The 24,113-nt window shown below is 48.5% G+C and overlaps 1 protein-coding gene across 5 annotated transcripts in view; it reads left to right on the top strand.

The window, feature by feature from the left end:
- Nucleotides 1-4,325, top strand: part of nrp2a (neuropilin 2a) — a 58,287-nt gene extending 53,962 nt beyond the window's left edge. For 2 of the 5 annotated variants that reach the window (XM_088290054.1, XM_088290052.1), the window contains exons 17-18: nt 1,467-1,529; nt 1,596-4,325. In XM_088290054.1, the coding sequence (XP_088146180.1) occupies nt 1,467-1,529; nt 1,596-1,900 (368 nt within the window). In that variant the 3' untranslated portion in view covers nt 1,901-4,325. Of the gene's footprint in view, nt 1-7; nt 1,440-1,463; nt 1,530-1,595 lie in introns of those variants that run through there. The other 3 variants (XM_088290053.1, XM_088290051.1, XM_088290056.1) reach the window with 2 other exon arrangements.
- Nucleotides 4,326-24,113: the final 19,788 nt, after the last annotated feature.

Raw genomic sequence — 24,113 nt, 5'->3', positions numbered from 1 at the left:
TCAGCAGGAGGAGGGACCGAACACCTAGCTTGACACGGTTCCGCTTCAAGCCTCCAATACTTGTAATTAGTTAATGGACAGATTACATTTATTAAGGCTGCGCAATGCACTTTTCTGTCCCTCTACTGCACTTCCACCATGCTATAGCCTGCCAAGTTCAGTTGCCCTGGAAACATTTGTAATAACGCTATTGGCCATCGCAGCCCTTCAGATCGAGAAGTGTGCCTTGCCAAGCAGTTACTCCCATTCCTGTATGCCTGCCAACCGCAGCGAGTGCACTTCACACACACACACGCACACACACAAAAAGTCTTCACTCACTTAATACACGGCTCTTAAGGGTGATAGTTTTGATTGTTTTTAAAGAAGACTTTGTTATCTAATGACAAGTTTGCATCTTGATTCACACAGAATGAACAGTCTTATAACATCACTATGCTACATCTTGACTGTGTTTTGTCAGCAATGTATCATAATGATCTTTCGCTAATTAATAAAGTAATATTTTTTTACTATTTCAAGAGCTGTCCAATATTGTATTTCTGTAAACACTGTATGAATGCTGTACTTTTTTGGTGGATGTTTTATGTGCTTTGTAACAATATTTACACTCTGCATGGACACATGTCCATCGGGTCTCTGTGGCAAGAGGTGAAAATGGAAGAAAATAAAATGGAATTATTCCGCCCTCACGGTTAGAAATTTTCACCATGATATAAGTGTGTTTCTGTGGTTTTGCATTTATCAACAAGAACATTTGTGAGGCCAGAGGTCACTGTCTCAGTCCAACTTCATTAAATTCCCAAATATGTATTATTATTATTATTAGGTTCAGGTCGGGATTCTCAAGTTAGTCCACATCAAGCTACCCTTCCATAGCCTATCCCTGCTGACTTTGGGACGAGATGTGGGGTTCCCTTGACTGTGTTAGTTTATCTGGTATCTACATAGCAGTTGTAAACGCTCCATCTCATTTGTGGTGTTGCGAATGACTTTTGAAACATGTCATACGAACACTCAGCACAACCAGGTGCTCCTCTATCTCTGTTCGGCAAAAGCATGTCACTTCCTAATTCGATGGAGTTCCATTTCTATTGTCACAATGGTGCTCAGCAAACTTCAATATGACACATAAGGATTCTCAATTGGAAATGCAAAACTGCTTTAAGAGTGAGGATTATCAGACCCAAATTTTCTGAGCAGATGTTGGAGGAAAGAAAATCTTTATTAAAGCACCCCACACCGCAGGATAATCGCTCTGGGACATCAAAGGCGAACGCGCTAATGGCTACATCATGGTGCTGGTTCAGACCAAGTCAAATTGTCTATAATGTCTTAAAATAGTAAAATGAAGAATTTAGTCTCAGGGTAAGCTATGGCGGCAATTATGTATTTGTGTGCATGCATGCAAAAAAATGTCTGGATTAGTGTCAAGGCAACAAATGTTGTGTGCTTCTCTCTAGCAGTCAAGACACCTCATCACTTTGGAGATGTGCGGCTCGACAGAGGCAGCGAACCACTTGGGGGAGGTAAGCATTAGTCTCTTGTTTCAAATATAGAAAATTCCCACCTGACATACTCGGGTCCTGTCCTAGGTCTACAGTTTCCAGAATGGTACACAGCATCGCCATCGTTGGACCCTCCAGTGACTCCGGCTTCAGAGAAGGACAACTCGTGGCTGTACACGTTGGACCCCATTCTGGTCACGATCATTGTCATGAGTTCCCTGGGCGTCCTCCTGGGGGCAGTGTGCGCAGGCCTCCTTCTCTACTGCACCTGTTCCTACAGTGGCCTGTCCTCACGTTCTTCCACCACACTGGAGAACTACAACTTTGAACTGTACGACGGCCTCAAGCACAAGGTCAAACTGAACCAGCAGCGCTGCTGCACCGAGGCGTGAGTGGACAGAGAGAGGGAAGGACAACATCAGTTTTGTGAATACCTCTCTCGATGTTCATTTGCTCCTAGGTTCACCTTAGTGTCAGCTGATTTCCTCGAGGAGACAGATCCCTGCACACATGGACAAGTTGGCCATTTTTTAGCTCAAGTGAGCTCTCTTTCCCCAGTTTTGGGAAAATGGCACAGTCAATTTTTTTGTAGTGAAAGAAACAATGTGAAAAACACAGAGGTCAGCACCACAAATTGCTCCATTACAAGGCCTCGGACATCTCAATATCTACACATATCAACTTTAGATCCCTGCCCCACCAAAAGAGAAGTTTCTAAATGATCGTCATAGATTTGTAAAAGTTCTAGTTTTGAAAGTGCACACACTGAGTTGAAATATTGTGTTGGAAGGGTGGTAGGTTAGGAACGTGCTTAACTAGCATCTTTTTTGGCTCTAACGTGAACGTGTTGGTCTCGAGCTTAACTCCACTCTCTGGCCTATTGACTTTTAGTTCCATTGTAGACTCTGCTCCTTATTGGGCACGCCTTTGCCGTGGTATTTTTAGTCAATGACGTCCATCAGGTTGGATTTCTGCACTCACTCTTTGTGTTTAATGTTTCTGTTCTGGCCCATGGCCAATTCGTGATGCCTGATATGTAGGGGACACGTCAAGTAGGGGTGAAGGTTAGTGCGGTGGTAATGTGTGTGTGCTTTTTTTTTTTTTTTTTTTTTTTAATGGCGAGGAGAGTTATAGTCTTTGCAGCTGTTCTCTGGAGAGAAAGTTATGTTTTCTTTGTACTTAATGGCAAAAGGTCAAGGAGTTTTGGTGAGTGCAACCTATGGATTGCTGCTGAGGGCAGGAACTGACGACTGTGGAGGAAGGAGAAGCAGAGAGCACTCCGCTCGCCACTATGTTCCCGCTCTGTGCCAAAGACGAGAATTGAACATGCAACTAGAAATTGCTCGTCTCAATGGACACACATCAAGCCTTAAACTAAAAATGTTTAACAGACGTGCTGAAGAGACACCAAGGTGAGAGTGCATCCCACTTTGGACCAGAGAAGCCATGATTTGAAGGACCTATCCCACTGGCATCACAAACAACCATTGCATAAGTGTCACCCAACGGCATGGCCTACGACGGCCTACTTTATTATGTTTTTATTTCAGCTATTTTCAGCTGCCGTAAAGCAAGTTGGGCATTTCTTTGAAAAGACCCTGCACATGAATATACTAAGACTCGAGAAGGAAAATGGGAGAAAAAATGTAGATTTTTCTGTGATGCTACATAAATCTCACAATGACACACTGACATGATTGGCTTGTAGATATACATGTGCAAAGATCAAAGGTCCCTGAGACTCACACACTCCTACACAGATGCACAATAAACTTGAAACCAAGGCTTTCACAGTAATCCCCGCTATATTGCGATTAAGACTTTATGGATTTGTAATTGAAATACGTTTCTATTGGAAGGTACCCGCTCCATAAAGCGCCTACCACAAATTGTTTTTATTGAATTTCATCCTGCTGAAGAGCTGAAAATGCTCCGCTTTGCTGCTCAGTGTAGGGGACGGAGTTCCATTCCTATGACACAGATGTAACCCAGTTATTATGTACAGTCAAGTCAGAACACCACAGTGTGATACTAATTGCAGTAGTATCATAATCACATGAATCATTTGTATGAAAAAACAATTTTAGGCCATAATTATAAATGATTCAAATGGATAAACAGTAAGTATGGTGGTAACTGAGCATACTGTCTTGTGTTTAGAGCACAAACGTTGTGAGTCAAAACTAATATTTCTTAGTGTTACGTCCCAATGTTGTAGATTGACCCACCTGTACAATACAAATTATCGTCATCTTTATAGAGTAACGCACAGCCAATTTATCAAGTTTTGCATCTTCACTAGTGTGAGTCCATAGACTATGGAATGAGTTACAGTACCTTTCATATTTAAAGAAAATGGCTTTGGGTATTACTATTTTCACTTTTTTGCAGTATTTTTTTATCATAACCTTTGCAAAAAAACAGGGATTAATGTACTGAGATCCCCGTTGACATTATGAAGAAACACACCTTCCATCACGTCCACAATTTACACACACTCAACATCCCTATCGAACGCACACACATACAAACAGGCCCACGTCTCGGAACCCCACTGACTCTCTTCAAAGTGCCTTGGAGCCTCGGGTATCCAACTTGCCTTTGGATCCAGTTCTAGACAGTTGCATGACACTGAGAGTGACCACAGTTGTGCCCCTTTGAACAAGGAGGACCAAACACATTAGAGAACGAGACCTCCTCTTGCACTGCTTGGACTGCTGCTGCTGCTGTTGTTGTTGTTTTAAAGGGGTCTTTGTACAGAAATGCTCTTTTGTGATTGTTTTGTTTATTGTTATGATTATTTAATAAAGGATTTATACCAGAATAAGGGACAAGCTAGCATTTTTTTCCTCACCATCTAACTTTCTAGAGACTTTCAAAGCAAACTTACTTTTAATTGCAAAAAAATACAATAATTACACACAAACTTATGCTGTCAAATACAAAGATTATTTTGTGTTGACTGCCTGCCATACTGGGCCTCTAATCTCCCCATGAACTCCCATTAGTCTGGACCTCTGGTGGCCCTCATTTAGAGCGCCTACATCAAAGCTTTGAAGTGCGTGGCTTCTCAGCCTCAAACGCCTCACCAGCCCCTACCCCCAACAACACACTCTAAAATATACGGTACCTAGCAATTACTCTGGTTCTCTTTTCAACGTGTGCAAATTCGCCCACACACGGTTCCATTTATCCACACAATCGTTCCTCACCTAAAAGCAAAGCTTGTTAGCAGATACAGCCACAGACTGTCAGAAATTCCGTGGCATTTCTTTGCGGATGCCTGTAACAGAGCTGAAGATTATTTGCACAAGGCTCCTGGGAGGAGGTGTGGAGTGGTGACGAACAATTAATGAGTAGGCTCAGATTAGCTCTGCATTTTTTTAGCTACTTTGCTCTCTTTAAATGTTTTTTTATTATCTGTCAAACAGGCCGATGTCATAGCTTATTAACTATAACAACAATTAACCACTCAGAGTTTGTATTAAATAGTAGCACAGGTTTGCCTGTCCGAAGTGTGCTAAAGCAGAAGGTGCATGTGTTGATGCGTTGCAGCAGTGGTGGCAGTTAGCAGGCTCCATCTCGTGACACGCCAGAGCAGGCCAATTACTGCCTCTGAATAAAACACAGATACTCACGAGTCCACTGGAGCAGTGTAATGCCATCTGCTCATGAGTTTGATTGATCCCGGCAGAACAATCATCACCACATCACACAAACGACAACGGGAAATTACCAGTGTGTCCAGATTGTCATTGTTTCATACCACTTCTTGTTTTCTTAACTTAACTTTATGTTCTTGTGAGTGTTTGTATGTAAGCCAAATTGCAGATTTTTTTTTTATTTTTTTAGCAGAATGTTAACTGCAGGGGCCTTTTTCTTTACTTCGTCAGATCAGAGGGTTTCTTGCCTCTGAAGCCTTCAAAGAAAAAAATTTGGTGCCATGTAAAGTGATACGCCAGATTGCAGAGGGAACTTATTTCAGGGTTGTGCTAGAGGAAGTAACTGGAACGCACAGCCAATTATTAATCTGAACTAATCAAGATAGAGGAGTGGGCACAGGTCATTGCACAGTTATTACAGTTCAGTGAAAACTCCTTAGTATATACAGTACACAGTAAGGATGTCTAAAAATTCAGTGGTTCCAGGTTTGAATCTCGGATCTGGCCCTCCTGTGAGGAATATGTTTGTTCTCCTTATGCTTTGGTTTTACTACAGCCCCCCAAAACACACACACACACACACACACGCACACCCCCCTACACACACACCACCACCACCACCATTTTTTTACAGAAACTTGCATGTAAGGCTGATTGTAAACCCAAAATTATGCACAATGAATGTCAGTTTTAATGCATGCTTGACCCCAAGTTGATGCCTGTTGGTCCTACCCTCTGCACACCCCTGCTCACCCATAGCACTATACAAGCAAAATGTAAAATGAATGGATAAATGAAATATGTCGAACTATCTCCATCTACGATAGCACAGCTGTATTTAACCCGTGCAAATAGCAAAGATAGTCTTGCAGTATATGAATGCCAAAGAATGCCGCCTCTCTGGAGAGCGTAACTCCTCAGTTTTCTCCTTCATGCGTCCTCAAAGAGAGTCTGAAGTCAGAAGAACGTGAATCACCTGGAGACGAAACCTCTCCGTGTGTTTCAACATCATCCAATGTTCTGTCACAAACTGCGGCAGCAATGCATAAACACATGCAGAGACTGATTCTTCAGTTACGGAATACATTTCGCGCACACATCACAGCACACGCACGTCTCAGTGGTCTTCCTGGGAAGGGGGCCCAGATAATCTTGTTGAGTCTGCCAGTGGTTCAAAGCACCTATGTGGGTCAGTATATGTTTATATATATTTATATATATATATACATATATATATATATATATATATATATATATATATATATATATATATATATATATATATATATATGCCAAAGTCTTGTAGAGGCACAAGGCAGACCATCAATTCGTCCTTTCCATTATCATCTGCATGCCACCAGAGGATTCTGCCTCTGAAAACAAATACATGGAGGAAATTATATGAAGTTCTTCTCACAGATCTAAACTAGGCCAAACCAACACAGAGGAAATGAACTTACGAGGGGCGAGTGTGCTCCAACACATCTGAGACCCCATATGCAAGCCTTTTGCTTATTTGTATTATGCACTTCAGACTTGCAGAATGATCAATGATCCTGCTGCTATTGTTGTTGTTGAACAACGAGATAATTCGGGCCAATTGTATCTCGTTGTTGCCAGGAACACTTAGTTGGGCCCAACACCTCGTGAAGGTGGTTCCTGTAGTTGGGCTGATCCTGCTGCTGTCAGGGGTGGTGGGACACAATTACATTGCAACCAACCTTCTGGAGTGTATGTGGATCCATTTGTATTGAGGAAATTGAAGCGTATTCTACTCCAATTTTGGCTATGTTGCATAAGTTTTGTTGTTTATTTGCGTTCCTTGTTTCCTATTGACACCACCTTACATTGCACGATAAAAGCCTGTTTTTTTCCTCATATGGGTGTCCATCATATCATTGAGTCAGAATGGCTACTACAAACAAAACATTTTGCACAAGCGATTCAGATCATAGATGGATGGATGGATGGATGAGTGCATAGAGAGCAGACGGCGTACCAGTTGACCAAGTGATGGCACAATAGTGCTGTCTCTGTTCCCTTGTCAAGCTACTTAGCTCCTCTGCCCTGCTAGCCCCTGGTTTTAATCCACTATACACCCACGAGTTAGGGGAGAGCGGTGTTGGGCTTGGGAGGACCACAAAGATAGGAACATGTTTTGGTGAGCTGGGTGATTGTGCAGCAGGCACGGGTTGCGGGTCATAAGTGCTCTCAGCCATGAGAAGAAGAAAAAAAGATGAAGAAGAATGCATTAATCCTAGAGCGGAGAAATTGCATTGGTGTGGTGCACTGGGCTGTGAGTAGGTGGCGTGGTTGGCTGGGGGTGTAGCTGCTTGTTTGCTCTCTTTGGGAGGTGGTACTTCTGGCCAGTGTGAGTGACCAAGTCTGCCTGTGTTACACCCTGTTTATGTGTGAGAAAACGGTAGGTGCATGGAAACAAACAAACAACCGAAGATCACTCAAACACAAACTGTGGGGAGATCCCAGATTACCACTTTGACTGGTGTGATAGATTAAAAACAAGGGTTAGAATAAAAACTAAATACACTTTTAACCTGTTCAACCATTTGAAATGTTTGTTTGTGCTTCCATATTAATGAAGTATTTATTTTTCTATCCTTATCAATGCAATATATATATACTTTGAATCTTAACAAATTTCCATCAAATTACAAATAGTTATACATTTATCACATTGTAATATTCTTATATGCAACACATGTTCTCATTGTGTTTACATAGCCACTCTTGACAACCGATAACTAACATGCATGTACAATGGTGTTTATTAACTAATAAATCACCAGTGACAGACTGGGCGCTATTTTCTTTTATCACACAAGTGTGGTGCAAATCGTGGTTCAAATCTGCGCAGGTGCAGACTAGACTGTGTTGAGATATTTTCACAGACGCATGCATCTTGGTGCAGTTACGAACAGGTATTTTGCGCTGTTGTGGGTGTGAACACAGCCAACTTGATTGCCTGCCAATCAAAGGAGCTCCTCTCATTCCCTTTAAAATCGGTATGGGAGAGGTAGAGTACTTGATGTGGCAGAACAGAAGAAGAAACTGAAATTTGATTGTAGTCTATATCATGTCATTCTACTAGTGTTTTGCTAATCTATTTCTTGTTTTTTCACTGTTCAGTTCTCACTGTCTGTCCCCTCACAAACATTGTTCTGTCCGGCTGCATCTCCAATAACTATAGCACAATACAAACAACCACATAGAAAGTATTTCAAACTCCCCTATTGCACAGGATAACTGTTAAAATAAAATGCTTACAGATTCACCTTTCTGCATTGTTCTGCAGATGTTGTATGTATATTGCATATTCAAGAAAGAAAATTTAAAAAACTAATGGTTTATTAAGCACAATTCTAAAAAACGCTCAAATCGTTAACATGAACTTTTGAGCTTGAGAGACAAAATGGCTAAAATTGTACTGGTCAGTCAGATGTTGAAAGGGATGCTCTCGATGCAGTGATCGTGTTTGAAATGCTGTCAGCATATGAACGAACCAGCAGAGTCTTTACTCTCAATTTGATAGTTGTGTCATGATGCCTGCTATTACCTCAACAAACTTGTCAATCTAGGAGGGAAAATAAATTGGTTGAGGCAATGAGTTAAGCCTGACAAAGGGGCTGTCAAGAATTCATGTGGGACAAATTTGTGAAAGAAGCAAACAAACAGCTGGGCCCAACCACCATTTGTGGCATCAGTGTAACGTCCTTATATAAAGAGATTTTTTAAAGGGCAAATCCATCAGAAATATTGCAAATGGGAATGCAAAGCGATGGGCAATGAGGAGGATAGTGCATTAAATTAATACATAACAGCATGCAGGCAGGGGTTAGCACATCTCCCTAACAGTTGTGGTTTAAATCTACGCTCAGGTCCTCATGTATGGAGTTTGCATGTCCTCCCCTTGCATGTGTGGGTTGTTAACCCCAGGAAAGCTACTGGACCCGACGGAATACCAGGCAGGGTCCTCAGAACATGTGCCCACCAACTATCACATGTTTTTTGCAGGATCTTCAACCGCTCCCTGGCTCAAGCAGTCATCACTGTCATGATCCGCGTCGGGCATGACAGCCTTTTGTTATTGTTGTCGTCACCTCCCTGCCATGTGTCTTTTGTTATTGTTTTCGTCACCTCCCTGCCATGTGCTTCGTGTTATTGTTTTCGTTCTCACCAGCCACGCACCTGTTCCCAGTTCACGATCACACACCTGCTCCCCATCTGCTCCCCTGATTACCGGACTATTTATACCTCCCATGCCCTCAACCCAGTGTCGGGTCATTATCCCGTTTGGCTCCCTGTTGCTGCGTCACGGACTGTCACGACCGCCCCTAGATCTCGTTCCTGCTCTGGTTCTCGTTTCCGTCCTCGTTCCGGCCCTTTATCCTTGTCCCAGTTAGTCGCGTCCTGTTTGCCCTTGTTGTTTTGTATCCTGCCTCGCTGTTTGTCCTCGTTTGATCCCTTCAATAAATTCCCCTTAACATCATCCATTTCCCTGCCTCCTCGCCTATTGGGTCCACCTCCTCCTTGCCATAAGGCAATCCTGACAGAATGACCCGACCTAAGAAGGACCCAACGAGGGGCTCCCGGCGGCGTCAGGGACACCGCCGCCCAGACAACCGCCCTCATCAGCCTGCCGACCAGCCCCGTACCTCGTCTTCGTGTTACGGTAACGCCCTCGACTTCCTCCCCGACCTTCCTCCGCACTGTATTATAGATTCCGATTACCACGAAAATTTTGATCACCAGGCCAATCCCCCCCCTCACGTTTTTGTTGATTATGATTTAGCAGAAGATTTTGAGCACTATGCCCCTCACTTGTCGGTCGATTATGATTCTGAGCACTATGCCCCGCACGTGTTGGTCGACTCGGATCACGAGTACGATGCCGACTACATATACGCCTTGTTAGACGCTCAGCGCAACCCGGACACCGTTAGTACCAGTCACTTTTTCCCCCCCGAACCATTCCTGACACCTTTCTCGTTTGAGTCTTCCCAGATCACCTCCCACTCCACCTCGCGCGCTTCACGTCCCAAATCTCGGAAGTCACGGTCTCGTCGCACACCTCGTTCCCCAACAGTTTCAAAACCTGCTCACGTTCTCCTGGCACCCCCTAGCTCGCGTTCACCAGCCACGGTAACCTCGGTCCCTCGTGTTCCCCATTCCCCTGATTCCCTATGGCGGCAGGCTGATAGGGATCAGGGCCCCCGGTTCGGCTGTGCCCGGACCGACTGCTGCGCCCAGCCCTCTGTCGCCCCCCCGCCAGCTGCTGAGCCCTGCCACGGCTCCCCGCCAGCTGCTGAGTCCCTTCCTGGCTCCCCGCCAGCCGCAGCGTCCCTTCCCGGCTGCCCGCCAGCTGCTGAGTCCCTTCCCGGCTCCCCGCCAGCCGCAGCGTCCCTTCCCGGCTGCCCCCCAGCCGCAGCGTCCCATCCCGGCTCCTCGCCCGCTGCTGAACCCTGTTCCGGCTCCCCGGCAGCTGCCGAGCCCCTTCCCGGCTCCCCGCCAGCTGCCGAGCCCCTTCCCGGCTCCCCGCCAGCTGCCGAGCCCCTTCCCGGCTCCCCGCCAGCTGCCGAGCCCCTTCCCGGTTCCCGGCCAGCTGCCGAGCCCCGTCCCGGCGCTCTGCCAGCTGCTGAGCCCCGTCTCGGCTCCCCGCTAGCTGCTGAGCCCCGTTCCGGCTCCCCGCTAGCTGCTGAGCCCCGTTCCGGCGCCCCGCCAGCTGCCGAGCCCCTTCCCGGCTCCCCGCCAGCTGCCGAGCCCCGTTCCGGCTCCACGCCAGCGGATGAGTCAAGTGCCGGCTCCCCGCCAGCGGATGAGTCCTGTTCCGGCTCCTCCCCAGCTGTTGAGTCCCGTCCGGACTTCCTGCCAGCTGCTGAACCCCGTTCCGGCTCCCCGCCAGTTGATACGCCCCGTCCCGGCTCACCCCAAGCTGGGGGGGCCCGTTCTGGCCTCCTGAGAGCTGCTGACCCCCCCTCCGGCGCCTCGCCAGCGTCACAAGTCCCTGGTCCGGCGGAGCACGTCCTGCGTCCGCCACAAGTCCCTGTTCTGGCGGAGCACGTCCTGCGTCCGCCACCAGCCCCTGTTCCGGCGGAGCACGCCCTGCGTCCGCCACAAGTCCCTGTTCCGGCGGAGCACGCCCTGCGTCCGCCACCAGTCCCTGTTCCGGCGGAGCACGCCATGCGTCCGCCACAAGTCCCAGTTCTGGCGGAGCACGTTCGGCGTCCGCCACAAGTCCCTGGTCCGGCGGAGCACGCCCTGCGTCCGCCACCAGTCCCTGTTCCGGCGGAGCACGTCCTGCGTCCGCCACAAGTCCCTGTTCCGGCGGAGCACGCCCTGCGTCCGCCACCAGTCCCTGTTCCGGCGGAGCACGCCATGCGTCCGCCACAAGTCCCAGTTCTGGCGGAGCACGTTCGGCGTCCGCCACAAGTCCCTGGTCCGGCGGAGCACGCCCTGCGTCCGCCACCAGCCCCTGTTCCTGCGGAGCACGCCATGCGTCCGCCACAAGTCCCTGTTCTGGCGGAGCACGTTCTGTGTCCGCCACAAGTCCCTGTTCTGGCGGAGCACGTCCTGCGTCCGCCACCAGTCCCTGTTCCGGCGGAGCACTCCATGCGTCCGCCCCAAGTCCCTGTTCCGGCGGAGCACTCCATGCGTCCGCCCCAAGTCCCTGTTCCGGCGGAGCACGCCATGCCTCCGCCACAAGTCCCTGCTCTGGCGGAGCACGTCCTGCGTCCGCCACAAGTCCCTGTTCCGGCGGAGCACGCCATGCGTCCGCCACAAATCCCTGCTTCGGCGGTGCCAGACGGCCCGCCGCCAACCCAATTCCCTGTCCCGGCGGCGCCCGAGGACACGCCATTGCTTCCCGTCACTCCCTCGGCGGTGCTCGACGATCCGCCGTCGCCCCAAGCTCCTTTTTCGGCGGAACTCGACGATTCGCCGGCGCTCCAGTTTCCTGCCTGGGCGGTGGACGACGACCCGCCGTCGCTTCTCGTCTCTGTCACAGCGGCTCCCGACGAAGCGCCGCCGTTCCACGTTCCTGTCTCAGCGGGGTTGGAGGACCAGCCGCCGTGCCACGTTCCGGTCTCGGCGGGGTTCGAGGACCAGCCGCCGCTCCACGTTCCTGTCTCGGCGGGGTTCGAGGACCAGCCGCCGCTCCACGTTCCTGTCTCGGCGGGGTTGGAGGACCAGCCGCCGTGCCACGTTCCTGTCTCAGCGGGGTTGGAGGACCAGCCGCCGCCTGCCGCCCTTGCCTCGGCGGCATCCGACGAACCGCCACCACTCCACGTTCCTGTCCCGGCGGGGCTTGACAACCAGCCGCCGCTCCACTTTCCTGTCTCTGCAGGGTTCGAGGACCAGCCGCCATGCCACGTTCCTGTCTCGGCGGGGTTCGACGACCAGCCGCCGCTCCACGTTCGGGTCTCGGCGGGGTTCGAGGACCAGCCGCCGCTCCACGTTCCTGTCTCGGCGGGGTTCGAGGACCAGCCGCCGCTCCACGTTCCTGTCTCGGCGGGGTTCGAGGACCAGCCGCCGCTCCACGTTCCTGTCTCGGCGTGGTTCGACGACCAGCCGCCGCTCCGCGTTCCTGTCCCGGCGGGGTTCGACGACCAGCCGCCGCCGCCGCTCCACGTTCCTGTCTCGGCGGGGTTCGACGACCAGCCGCCGCCGCCGCTCCACGTTCCTGTCTCGGCGGGGTTCGACGACCAGCCGCCGCTCCATGTTCCGGTCTCGGCGGGGTTCGACGACCAGCCGCCGCACCAAGTGCCTGCCTCGACGGCGGTCGACGTCCCACCGCCACGTCTCGTCCCGGCTCCGGCGGGGTCCGGCGTTCCACCATGCCTCGTCTCCGTCTCGGCGGCGTCCGACGTCCCGCCATCGCTCCAAGTTCCTGCCTCGGCTGCGCCCGCCTCAACGCCGGTCCAAGCTCCGTCCTCTGCAGCACCCAGCGTCCCGCCGCCGCCCCTCGTCTCAGCCCCATCAGCGGACTCAAGGTGGAGTTCGGGTCGTCCCGGACGTCCGCCTGAATGGCCCCATCGGGACGTATTGGTCTGGCCACCCGCACGGCCCCCTGAAGGGCCACGAAAGGACTCGCTGGTCTGGCCCCCCGGGCATCCGCCAGACCGGCCTCGATCACGGGTCGTTGACCCACCTCCCGACCCCTTCCGCCCACCCTTGTTTTTGGGACATGGTTTTTTTCGTTTTTGTTATTCTTGGGGACGGCTGGAATCCGTCCCTTGAAGGGGGGTACTGTCATGATCCGCGTCGGGCATGACAGCCTTTTGTTATTGTTGTCGTCACCTCCCTGCCATGTGTCTTTTGTTATTGTTTTCGTCACCTCCCTGCCATGTGCTTCGTGTTATTGTTTTCGTTCTCACCAGCCACGCACCTGTTCCCAGTTCACGATCACACACCTGCTCCCCATCTGCTCCCCTGATTACCGGACTATTTATACCTCCCATGCCCTCAACCCAGTGTCGGGTCATTATCCCGTTTGGCTCCCTGTTGCTGCGTCACGGACTGTCACGACCGCCCCTAGATCTCGTTCCTGCTCTGGTTCTCGTTTCCGTCCTCGTTCCGGCCCTTTATCCTTGTCCCAGTTAGTCGCGTCCTGTTTGCCCTTGTTGTTTTGTATCCTGCCTCGCTGTTCGTCCTCGTTTGATCCCTTCAATAAATTCCCCTTAACATCATCCATTTCCCTGCCTCCTCGCCTATTGGGTCCACCTCCTCCTTGCCATAAGGCAATCCTGACAATCACCCCCGCTTGAAAACTTCCACCATTATTCCTGTCCCCAAAAAGTCACCCGCAGTCCTACTGAATGACTACCGTCCTGTTGCTCTCACGCCAGTCATCATGAAGTGCTTCGAGAGACTGGTTCTCCAGCACATCAGGGACTGCCTTCCTCCCACACTGGACCCCTACCAGTTTGCATACCGAGCAAACAGATCCACTGAGGACGCCATCGACACTGCTCTGCGTGTTTTGTTGGGCCACCTGGAACAACATCAGAGCTATGCCAGGATGCTCTTTGTGGACTACAGCTCGGCATTCAACACAATCATACCAGACATCCTCATCTCCAAACTGGACATTCTCTGCCTCCCTGCCCTCACACGCATCTGGATTAAGGACTTTCTGACCAACAGACCCCAGACTGTGTTGCTCGGCCCCTACACGTCCTCCACCCAAACGCTGAGCACCGGTTCCCCTCAAGGATGCGTGCTGAGCCCTCTCCTGTACGCCCTCTACACCTATGACTGCTGCCCGGCCCACGGTAACAACACCGACGTCAAATTTGCTGACGATACAACAGTGGTCGGTCTGATCTCGAGAGGTGACGAGACAGCTTACAGGGAGGAGGTCCAGAGACTAACGGCTTGGTGTGAGGACAACAGACTGCAACTCAATATTGCAAAAACAAAGGAGATCGTCATCCACTTTAGCAGGAACAAGACTGTGCCACCCCCCCTCTACATCAAAGGTGTGTGTGTGTGTGTGTGTGTGTGGAGAGGGTCCACACATTCAAGTTCCTGGGAGTACAGATCTCCGATGACTTCTCCTGGACACACTACACCACAGCAGTGGTAAAGAAGGGTCTGCTCTTCCTGAGGGTCCTCAGGAAATTTAACCTGGACAGGAAGCTGCTGCTGGCCTTCTACCACTCGTCCATCGAGAGCCTGCTGACCTACTGTGTCTCCACCTGGTACAGCAGCTGCACTGAGGCAGACAGAGTGAGGCTCAGGAGGACAGTCAAAACGGCACAGAGGATTATAGGCTGCCCTCTCCCCTCCCTGTCGGACATCTACACCACCTGGTGCCTCAGCAGAGCTCAGCTCTCAATATCGTCAAAGACAATACTCACCCGAACTCCCACCTGTTCGACCGGTTGCCCTCTGGCAGGCGCTACAGGTGCATCAAATCAAAGACTAATAGACTGAAAAACAGTTTCTTTCCGAGAGCCATCTCCATTCTGAACTCTCACACACACACTCAACCACCCATACCTTGCAGAACAGCGACGTTATGTGTTTTTATTTATCCAATTTCGGATTATTTTCCATCTGATTATTTATTCTTTTATTTATCTAATTTATATATTTAATAAAATTATCGTTGTATTGCACTGGAGATGGGAGCTCTCTAATCTCGTTGCGCACTATACAATGACAATAAAGGGATTTCTGATTCTGTTCAGGTACCGTATTTTCCGGGCCATAGGGCGCTCTTTAAAGTCCCGAATCTTCCCCAAAACAAACAAAGCGCCTAGTAAAGCGACGCACCCATTATATGGACTAAGCATCACTCGCGACCATCAACCCTTTTACTCATTGGGCTGTTCGGAGTGCATGTTAGCACACCCTGCTGGACAAAGTCCGAGTCATCTATGCTTCTAATTGACCGTGACTTATACATTATGTGACTATGGTGTTTGGGTGTTGGTGTAGGAGAAAGCTGGACAAAAGGGCAGCTGTCCACAATGTTGTAGTCTGTCTTATCATTTATGCTATTGCAAGCAAGAAACGTCCCAGGTTTAGACAACAAACCGCAAAAAGCCCAAAGCACAACAGCACATCTCTCTAAACAGCCATGCACATCTCTCTAAACTGCCATGTGATTGGCTGAGTCTGAGTGGCTCCCAAGAAGCCATTGCTGTAATTGGCTAAGGCTGAGTGGCTCCCAAGAAGCCATTGCTATAATCTTTTTGTTATTTTTATTTCTTTTGGGTATATAGATGGCATGAGAGATACATGTTTTGTGTTAATCTTATTTCTTTGTTTCATTGTTTGCTTGTATGTTTTTTTTGGTTTTGATTTGAAACCGTGACTCTAAGGAGTGTGGTGACCAGTGAAGTCCCTCCCCTGACGTTGTCTAGTAGACTATTGCCTAGACACCTTTTGTTGGTTAGAGTCATTGTTATTGACAGTGATTCCTAATAGTTTCATGACATCTGTCATTGAAATGGGGTGATACCTCAGGTAGCGATTCTTTATGGGTTTGAGTCCTGGTGAGCTGGCATCAGCTGAGCTAGCGCGAACGAGCTAGCGCGAAGAGCTCGCAAGAACGAGCTCGGTTCGCGTAGCGCGAACGAGCTAGCGCCTTGTAATGCGCCGCGCCTAGTATATGCATTAAAGACGAAAATAGCACCCTCAACTGGTGTTGCGCACTTTGAGGCAGTGCGTCGTATGGCCGTAAAAATACGGTACTTTGTCTTCCTTCTGCATTTCAAAAGCATGCATGTTACCATTGTTTAAGATTCTAAATTGCTCATAGCTTTGAATATGAGTGAGAATGGTACTTTGTCTATACATGGCCCTGCAATTGGTCATCCACCAGTAGAAGGGTCTTTCCCTTTCACCCAAACTCAGATACTATTTAAATGTGGACCACTGGATTTGTTATGCAATTTTAGGAGGACTTCCATCCCTCCATCTTCTGTCCCGCTTCTCCTCACTAGGGTCGCAGGGGGTGCTGGAGCCTATCCCAGCTATCTTCGGGCAGTAGGCGGGGGACACCCTGAATTGGTTGCCAGCCAATTGCAGGGCACACAGAGACGAACAACCATCCGCGCTCACACTCATACCTAGGGGCAATTTAGAGCGTTCATTCGACCTGCCATGCATGTTTTTGGAATGTGGGAGGAAACCAGAGTACCCGGAGGAAACCCACGCAAGCACGGGGAGAACATGCAAACTCCACACAGGATGGCCGTAGCCGGGATTGAACCCACGCCCAATGCTGTCTCGCACTGTGACGCCATCGTGCAAACCAGTCGGGCCACCGTGCCGCCCAGAGGACTTCTGATAAGTATAAATTTGACTTTTAGATGAGATGCAATATACAATATTGACAGTGATTGTCAATGACAGTTGACATTCATGTTAAAATGCAGATTTGTATAACAATTGAAAATACAGTAATGAACATTCCAGGCCAGTAGGGGGCAATGTTGTAAAGATACAAACATAGCAACTGCAACATAGCACGCAGTTTCACTGAATACATTTGTGGCATATATGTACACTTGGCTGGTTTAGATGACTTGGATATAATCAAAGCAGAAGTCTTGGTTTCCTTTTTATTAATAAAATAATACCAATCATTCAAACAGAACTGCAAAAACATCCTGCATTTTGCATACCGACAAGTAAATATTTCCAAAGGTGCATGTATAATACTGTATGCACCATGTATTTGGTTTGAGAAAAGGTTACCAAAAAGACAACTTTTTGTAGTTTTCAGTTCAAACACTATCTCATAAAAATGTCCCCTATGTCCATAATCATCATTGATACCGCAGAGATCTTCTGTACATGATTGTGATTTAACAACAAGTGGAAAAAGCCTCATCTTCCAAAGAAAAAAGCATTTAGTGATTGTGTTTAAATCAGTAGAGATCAATTAGGCTAGTGTGGTCAGATGCAGGAGAATAAATTTCATAAACATACAGTATACATTTTTGACACCAAGTAGCATTCACACAATTGCTGCCGACTAGTTTTGAGTCAACTGCACTTTGAGAGTGCCCTTTTCTGAAATTGGCAATGATTTGACAATTACTGTAAGTCTTATATGCATGACATGAGGTACACGAGTAGTGTGTGCAGCTGTACAATGGAACAGTGCAGAATTCAGTATCGACTAATTTGATGCAACGCGTCAAGATAATTAAACATGTGATAATGTGAATGTCTGCATGGTTTTTCCAGCTCTGAAATGATGTGAGCTTTGTTTTGCTGAATCCCATTGAGCTCTTTATTCCTGGTGTGATCATAAACGAGCCGTAAGCTACGAGAGTTATGGAGAAGAGGGAGCAGGGAGACGAGGTGTTGGCTTGTGTGGGTGGGTGGCTGTTAATGGCAGAGCTAATATTTTGTGCCCGCGTATGTGTGCCGTTGTAATATGTAATATCCTTCCTTGTTTCTGTGATGGTGCCATAGTGGAGAAATTGCACAGAGGAAAGAAAAGGCAGTCCCACCATGCTGTGTTGAGCTCCAGTCCAAAATCATACAAACTGCCAACTTTACCATCACTCCTGTCATGACCCGTGTCAGTCATGTCAGGTCTTTTGTTTGTTTTTGTCACGTCCCGTTTCAGTCATGCCATGTCTTTGTTTTGTTGTCCCAGCTGAGTGGGGGCGTTTCCTCCAGCGCTCGTTCCCGTCCCGTGTCATCATGGCTGGAGAGACGCGCCCACCAGCCACACACCGGTTCCACGTCAGTCACGCAGCTGACTCTCATTGAACTTCTGATTAACTGCCTATTTATGCGCTCAGGACCGACTGCTTGATGTCGGAACATTGCTTCCTTAGCGTGAATGTCACGGTCGCTCCCTGATCTCGATCTCGATCTCGATTGTGGTGTGATCTGTGTGTATGTACCGGGTGGTGATGGTTTTACCCAGACACCCCCTTTATGTTGTGGTATGGTCCATTGGCCTTAGCTGGGACAATGGGCGGGCGCTATGCAGTTGAGTGGGGTTGAGCATATGTCAATAAAGCCGACAGTATCGGACCTCGTTGTAGTGGCATCCTTATTTGCAGGATTAAAAACTCAACATGGTGTCAGAAGTGGCTACAGGCGAGTGTCCAGAGTAAGTTTGTGAAGTCCTGAGTTTATTGGAAACGGTGGATGTGATGGACGGGGAACAAGACGAGCCGTGTTCGCGAAGCGGCCAACGTGCTTCTGCGTCGGGGATACATGAGGCAGCTGTGGTGGTGCCGGGTGCAACGTTCAGCATTCAACCGCCGGAGCAGTTCGACTTCAGCAAACCCCAGGACTGGGACAGATGGATTAGGACGTTCGCGAGGTTTCGGCAGGCCTGCAACCTTCACTCATCTTCCCAGGAAAATCAAGTGAACACGCTACTATACTGTATGGGCGACGAGGCGGACGACATTTTGAAAGGACTGAACCTGTCTTACGCGCGTGAGAGGCAGTATGACGCAGTAAGGAATGCTTTCCATGCCTTCTTCATTGTTTCAAAGAACGTGATATACGAAAGAGCACGCTTTAATATGAGGAAGCAAGGGGAAACCGAAAGTGTGGATTCCTTTTTGACTGCTTTGTACACATTGTCAGAACACTGTGAGTATGGTGCTCTGCATAACGAACTGATTAGGGACAGACTAGTGGTAGGACTAGTTGATTCCAAACTGTCTGAACGTATGCAGATGGATAAAGACCTAACGTTGGACAAAGCAATCAGCATGGCAAGGCAGAGTGAGGAAATAAAACGTCAGCAAACAAGTCTGCGAGGTGAGGCGTCTGCTAAAGTCGACAGAGTTGCATTCAGAGGCAAGCAACTGCACAAGAAGCCAAAGGCTCAGAAAGAGATGGGCAGTAACGCTACAGCTGAGAAAATCAAGCGGTGCCGCAAATGTGGAAAAAGTCAATCGCACCATCCTAGCCAATGCCCTGCTAATGATGTCATATGTCACGGCTGTGGAAAAAAAGGAAATTTTAAACGAGTGTGCCTATCAGCCAAATCAGTCAATGAGGTTCAGGAGAACTCAGAGGATGAAAGCCTGTTTCCAGGTTCTGTGGCAGCAGGAAATGACCCATGGACTGTTAATCTCAAACTGAAAAACAAAAAAGTCCGGTTCAAAATTGACACTGGCGCAGATGTGACTGTGTCAGTTGAGCAGACGCTGGGCTCACTAGCAGGCGCAAAGATCTTCACAAGCTCGACGCCAACATGGGGTTCTGGCAGATTCCGTTGGCTGAGGAGTCAGCAAAGTTGACTACCTTCATCACGCCCTTCGGGAGGTTATACTTCAACCGACTGCCATTCGGAATTACTTCTGCGCCGGAGCATTTCCAAAACCGAATGGCCACACAAGTCACAGAAGGCCTGGAAGGAGTAGTGTGTCACATGGATGATCTGCTTGTATGGGGGACCACACAGGAAGAGCATGATTCTCGACTTCATGCCGTTCTAAAAAAGATGGTGGATGCTGGAATGACACTCAACCTTGAGAAGTGTGAAATCTCAGTTCAAGAAGTGAAATTCCTGGGCCACATCATCTCAGACAAGGGAGTGAAGTCCGATCCAGCCAAAACGTCAGCTGTCAGAGAGATGGCTGAGCCAACTAATGTCAGTGAGTTGCGCAGCTTCCTAGGCATGGTGAACCAGCTGGGAAGGTTTGTGCCGCAGCTGGCAGAGAAGGATAAAGCGCTCAGGGACCTGCTCTCGAAGAAGAACTGTTGGGTCTGGGGAGCTGACCAAGTCCAAGCTTTCAATAGACTGAAAGAGGAGCTCTCTTCCACGCCTGTGCTGGCGCTATATGACCCGAACAAGGAGACTAAGGTGTCGGCTGACGCGTCTTCCTTTGGGTTGGGAGCAGTGCTTCTGCAAAAGTGGAGCGATGAATGGAGACCTGTCGCCTACGCATCGCGTTCTCTGACAGCGGTAGAACAGAGATACGCACAGGTCGAAAAGGAGGCCCTTGCACTCACTTGGGCATGTGAACGCTTTAGAGATTTCCTGTTAGGACATCACTTTGGGTTGGAGACCGATCACAAGCCTCTGCTGAGTCTGCTAGGTGCTCAAGCCTTGGACACTCTCCCACCACGCATACAGCGCTTCAGGATGAGGCTCATGGGATACTCCTACACAATGTCTCATGTTGCCGGAAAGAATCTGTGGACAGCCGACACTCTGTCACGTGCGCCATTGCATGCAGAAACAACACGCGCAGACAACGAGCTCATGAAGAGCACAAATATCTATGTAGACAGCATCATCGACAATCTTCCAGTGAGCGCCACCTACATGGACGTTCTCAGAGAAAACCTTAAAGCTGACAGTGTGTGTTCTGCTGTCATGAAACTGTGCCAGGAGGGCTGGACTGCCAACAATTCCTGTAGCGGGGTCCTGAAGCTGTACTGGGCAGAACGTGCCTTTCTTACCGTCCACGATGGTCTCCTGTTAAAGGGGACCAGGCTAGTAATTCCGTCAACGATGCGGAACGATGTCCTTGCTAAGTTACATGAGGGTCACCAGGGAGTAGTGAAGTGCAGGGAGCGCGCTAGACAAACTGTGTGGTGGCCAGGCCTAAGTCAACAACTCAACGAGCTAGTCCAGAAATGTAGAACGTGCATTAAAGAGCGCACAAATCACATTGAACCACTCATGCCCTCAGAACTCCCGGAGAGACCTTGGCAAAAGCTTGGGGCGGACCTGTTCACTTTGGCAGGGAAATCGTACTTGGTGGTCGTCGACTACTATTCCAGGTATGTGGAGGTAGCAAACCTTTCCCTCACAAAGTCTGCTGACATCACTGTGCATCTCAAGTCCATTTTTGCCCGTCATGGAGTGCCTGAGACTTTGATAACGGACAATGGGCCCCAGTTTGCTGCGCATGGCTTCTCCACCTTTGCTGCAAGCTATGGATTTAAGCACGTCACGAGCAGTCCCAAGTTTCCACAAAGCAACGGTGAGGCTGAGCGCGCTGTTCAGACTGTCAAAGGCCTCCTCAAGAAGACTGAGGATCCCTATCTCGCTTTGCTGGCTTACTGATCCACTCCTCTCCAAAACGGATACAGCTGCTGATGGGACGTAGGCTCAGGACCACTGTCCCTACTCTCCCTTCGCTGCTGATCCCGTCTCTTCCTCACGCCGCGATTGTCAACTCGAAGGAGAAGGAGATGCGACTGGCGGAACAGAATCACTTTAACAGGCGCCACAGGGTGCATGTTCTAGACAAGCTTGCACCTGGACAAGAGGTGTGGGTGACTGACTCAAAGATCACGGGGACTGTGGTTGGCGAGCACACAACACCACGATCCTACATGGTCGATGTGCCTGGTGGGACTGTGCACAGAAACCGCCATCACTTGATTCCAACGGGGGAGCCTAGCATTGCGCCAGCAGCTGTACCCGCTCCAGTGTCAGCCCCCCCAGCACCCACGGCCAGCCCGCAATCCAGCGTTCCCAGAACGAGGTCGGGCAGACCTGTCAGGAAGCCCGTTAGACTGGATCTGTAAAAAAAAAAAAAAAAACAGATCCAAAGAAAAAAAAGGTGGGGTAACATTGGGATGTACTGATTGGATTTTTGATGGGAATGTTGGTGTTTTGGAAAAAAAAAGTATTTGATGTCATTGTTTAAATGTTGGTGTTTTGAAAAAAAAAAAGTATGTGATGTCATTGTTTAAGTTGAGCATGCTTCGGAAAAGGGGAGATGTGGTGTGATCTGTGTGTATGTACCGGGTGGTGATGGTTTAACCCAGACACCCCCTTTATGTTGTGGTATGGTCCATTGGCCTTAGCTGGGACAATGGGCGGGCGCTATGCAGTTGAGTGGGGTTGAGCGTATGTCAATAAAGCCGACAGTATCGGACCTCGCTGTAGTGGCATCCTTATTTGCAGGATTAAAAACACAACATCGATCTCATTCTCGATCTCGTTCTTGTTCACGCCCTCGCTTCTAGAGATCTGTCACTGTCCATGTTTCCTCGTCATTTTGTTCTGTTTAGTCACCTTTAGTTCCTCTTTGTTATTTTGCACTTTGTCACGTTTGTTTGTTTCTCCCAGCACCTTGTTGCCCTGTTAAGTTCACTATTAAATTCCCTCTAAGTTACACTTTGCCTGGCTTCCCTGCATTTCGGCTCCTCCCCCACCTCGCTACAACTCCGGCTTCTTCACACACGTATTCATGTGATCTTGCTGTTTGTGAATATGGTAACACAGGAAACTGAAACATTTGCAGTTCTTGTTTTGAAAGCTTCATCCCTCATTTATCTGCATGATACTTTTTGAATGTCTCTAATAACCAGTGTATTTCCACAAAGCTTGTGCACTCAGTAAACACATCAAGTGTATCGAAGCGTAAAGGGTACATGGAAATGAGGAAAGAAATTGTATGGTAGTTAAACAGTCACTCTGCAGATTATCAAGAAGAAAAGTGACTTGGTTCTTTTGCTTATCAGTTTTTCTTGAGCTACAGTTTGCATCCCCCCAAGACATAACAGTACCAGGCAACTGGGGCGCACAAAGGAAGTCAAGTAAACAACACATCACAGTCAAGTAAGCAAGCTGAACTAAAGACCTTCCAACCATGACCAAGGCCACACACAAAGACAAAACAGGGAGAATGAAAACAGAAAAATCCTCAGACAAATATCAAATCAATATCCTGTCTTTCTTTTGTTTTGACTTGGCATCATCATGGGATTATTTGTGAATTCAAAAACTCCTCAGAGTATAGAAACAAGGGAGTGTGCACACCTGCCTTCCCCTCCAAACACACCTGGGGAGGAAAAATAACAAGGAGTCGTTGGTTGGTTGGATACAGCCTGTTTGTATATTATAGAGGATGTGTGTATCTCACGTAAACGTGTGAACCAAGGTTATTATTGTAAACAAAAACTAAAACTAAAATTAAAAAAACATTTCTGTTAATGAAATGAAATAAAAACGAGAAGGTTTTGGGAAAAATGACAACTAACTCAAAAGACGTCTGATCACAAAACTAACAAAAACGAAGGATAATCATGGAAAGATTATCCTTCGTTTTTGTCTTTGTAAGCCTTTCGTGATCATTTAAAATGTAAAAGCTGTGCAAAGTAGAAGTAAATGTACTTTTTTTAATTATCATTATTTCGTAACTCAGAACATAAAAACACAACAAACAGGGGTGACAAACATGGAGTCAAAGAAATAAATTACCAAAATATATTAAAACGCGTGACGTAATCAGCAGACGCAAAGGCAACCGAAGGACCCCGTTCACATCTAGCAAAACGACCCCATCAAGTACCGACACCGGTGTTTAAACAACCTATCCTCAGCCCCAGGCAGGGCGCATGCGCCGCACATACCGTTGCACACAATCTTCACAACAAAACACGAACACGTCTGCGGTCATTCGGGAAAAAAAAGGAAAAAAAACGACCGCGGTCATTCGTCTCGGCTCGCGCACACTGACACGCT

The sequence above is a fragment of the Idiotropiscis lumnitzeri genome, chromosome 3 (genome assembly GCF_059441095.1).
Source record: "Idiotropiscis lumnitzeri isolate Australia: NSW breed Sydney's pygmy pipehorse chromosome 3, RoL_Ilum_1.0, whole genome shotgun sequence".
Lineage (NCBI taxonomy): Eukaryota > Metazoa > Chordata > Actinopteri > Syngnathiformes > Syngnathidae > Idiotropiscis > Idiotropiscis lumnitzeri.
Note: the sequence above shows the minus strand (reverse complement) of the source record. Positions and strands in the feature narration are given on the sequence as shown.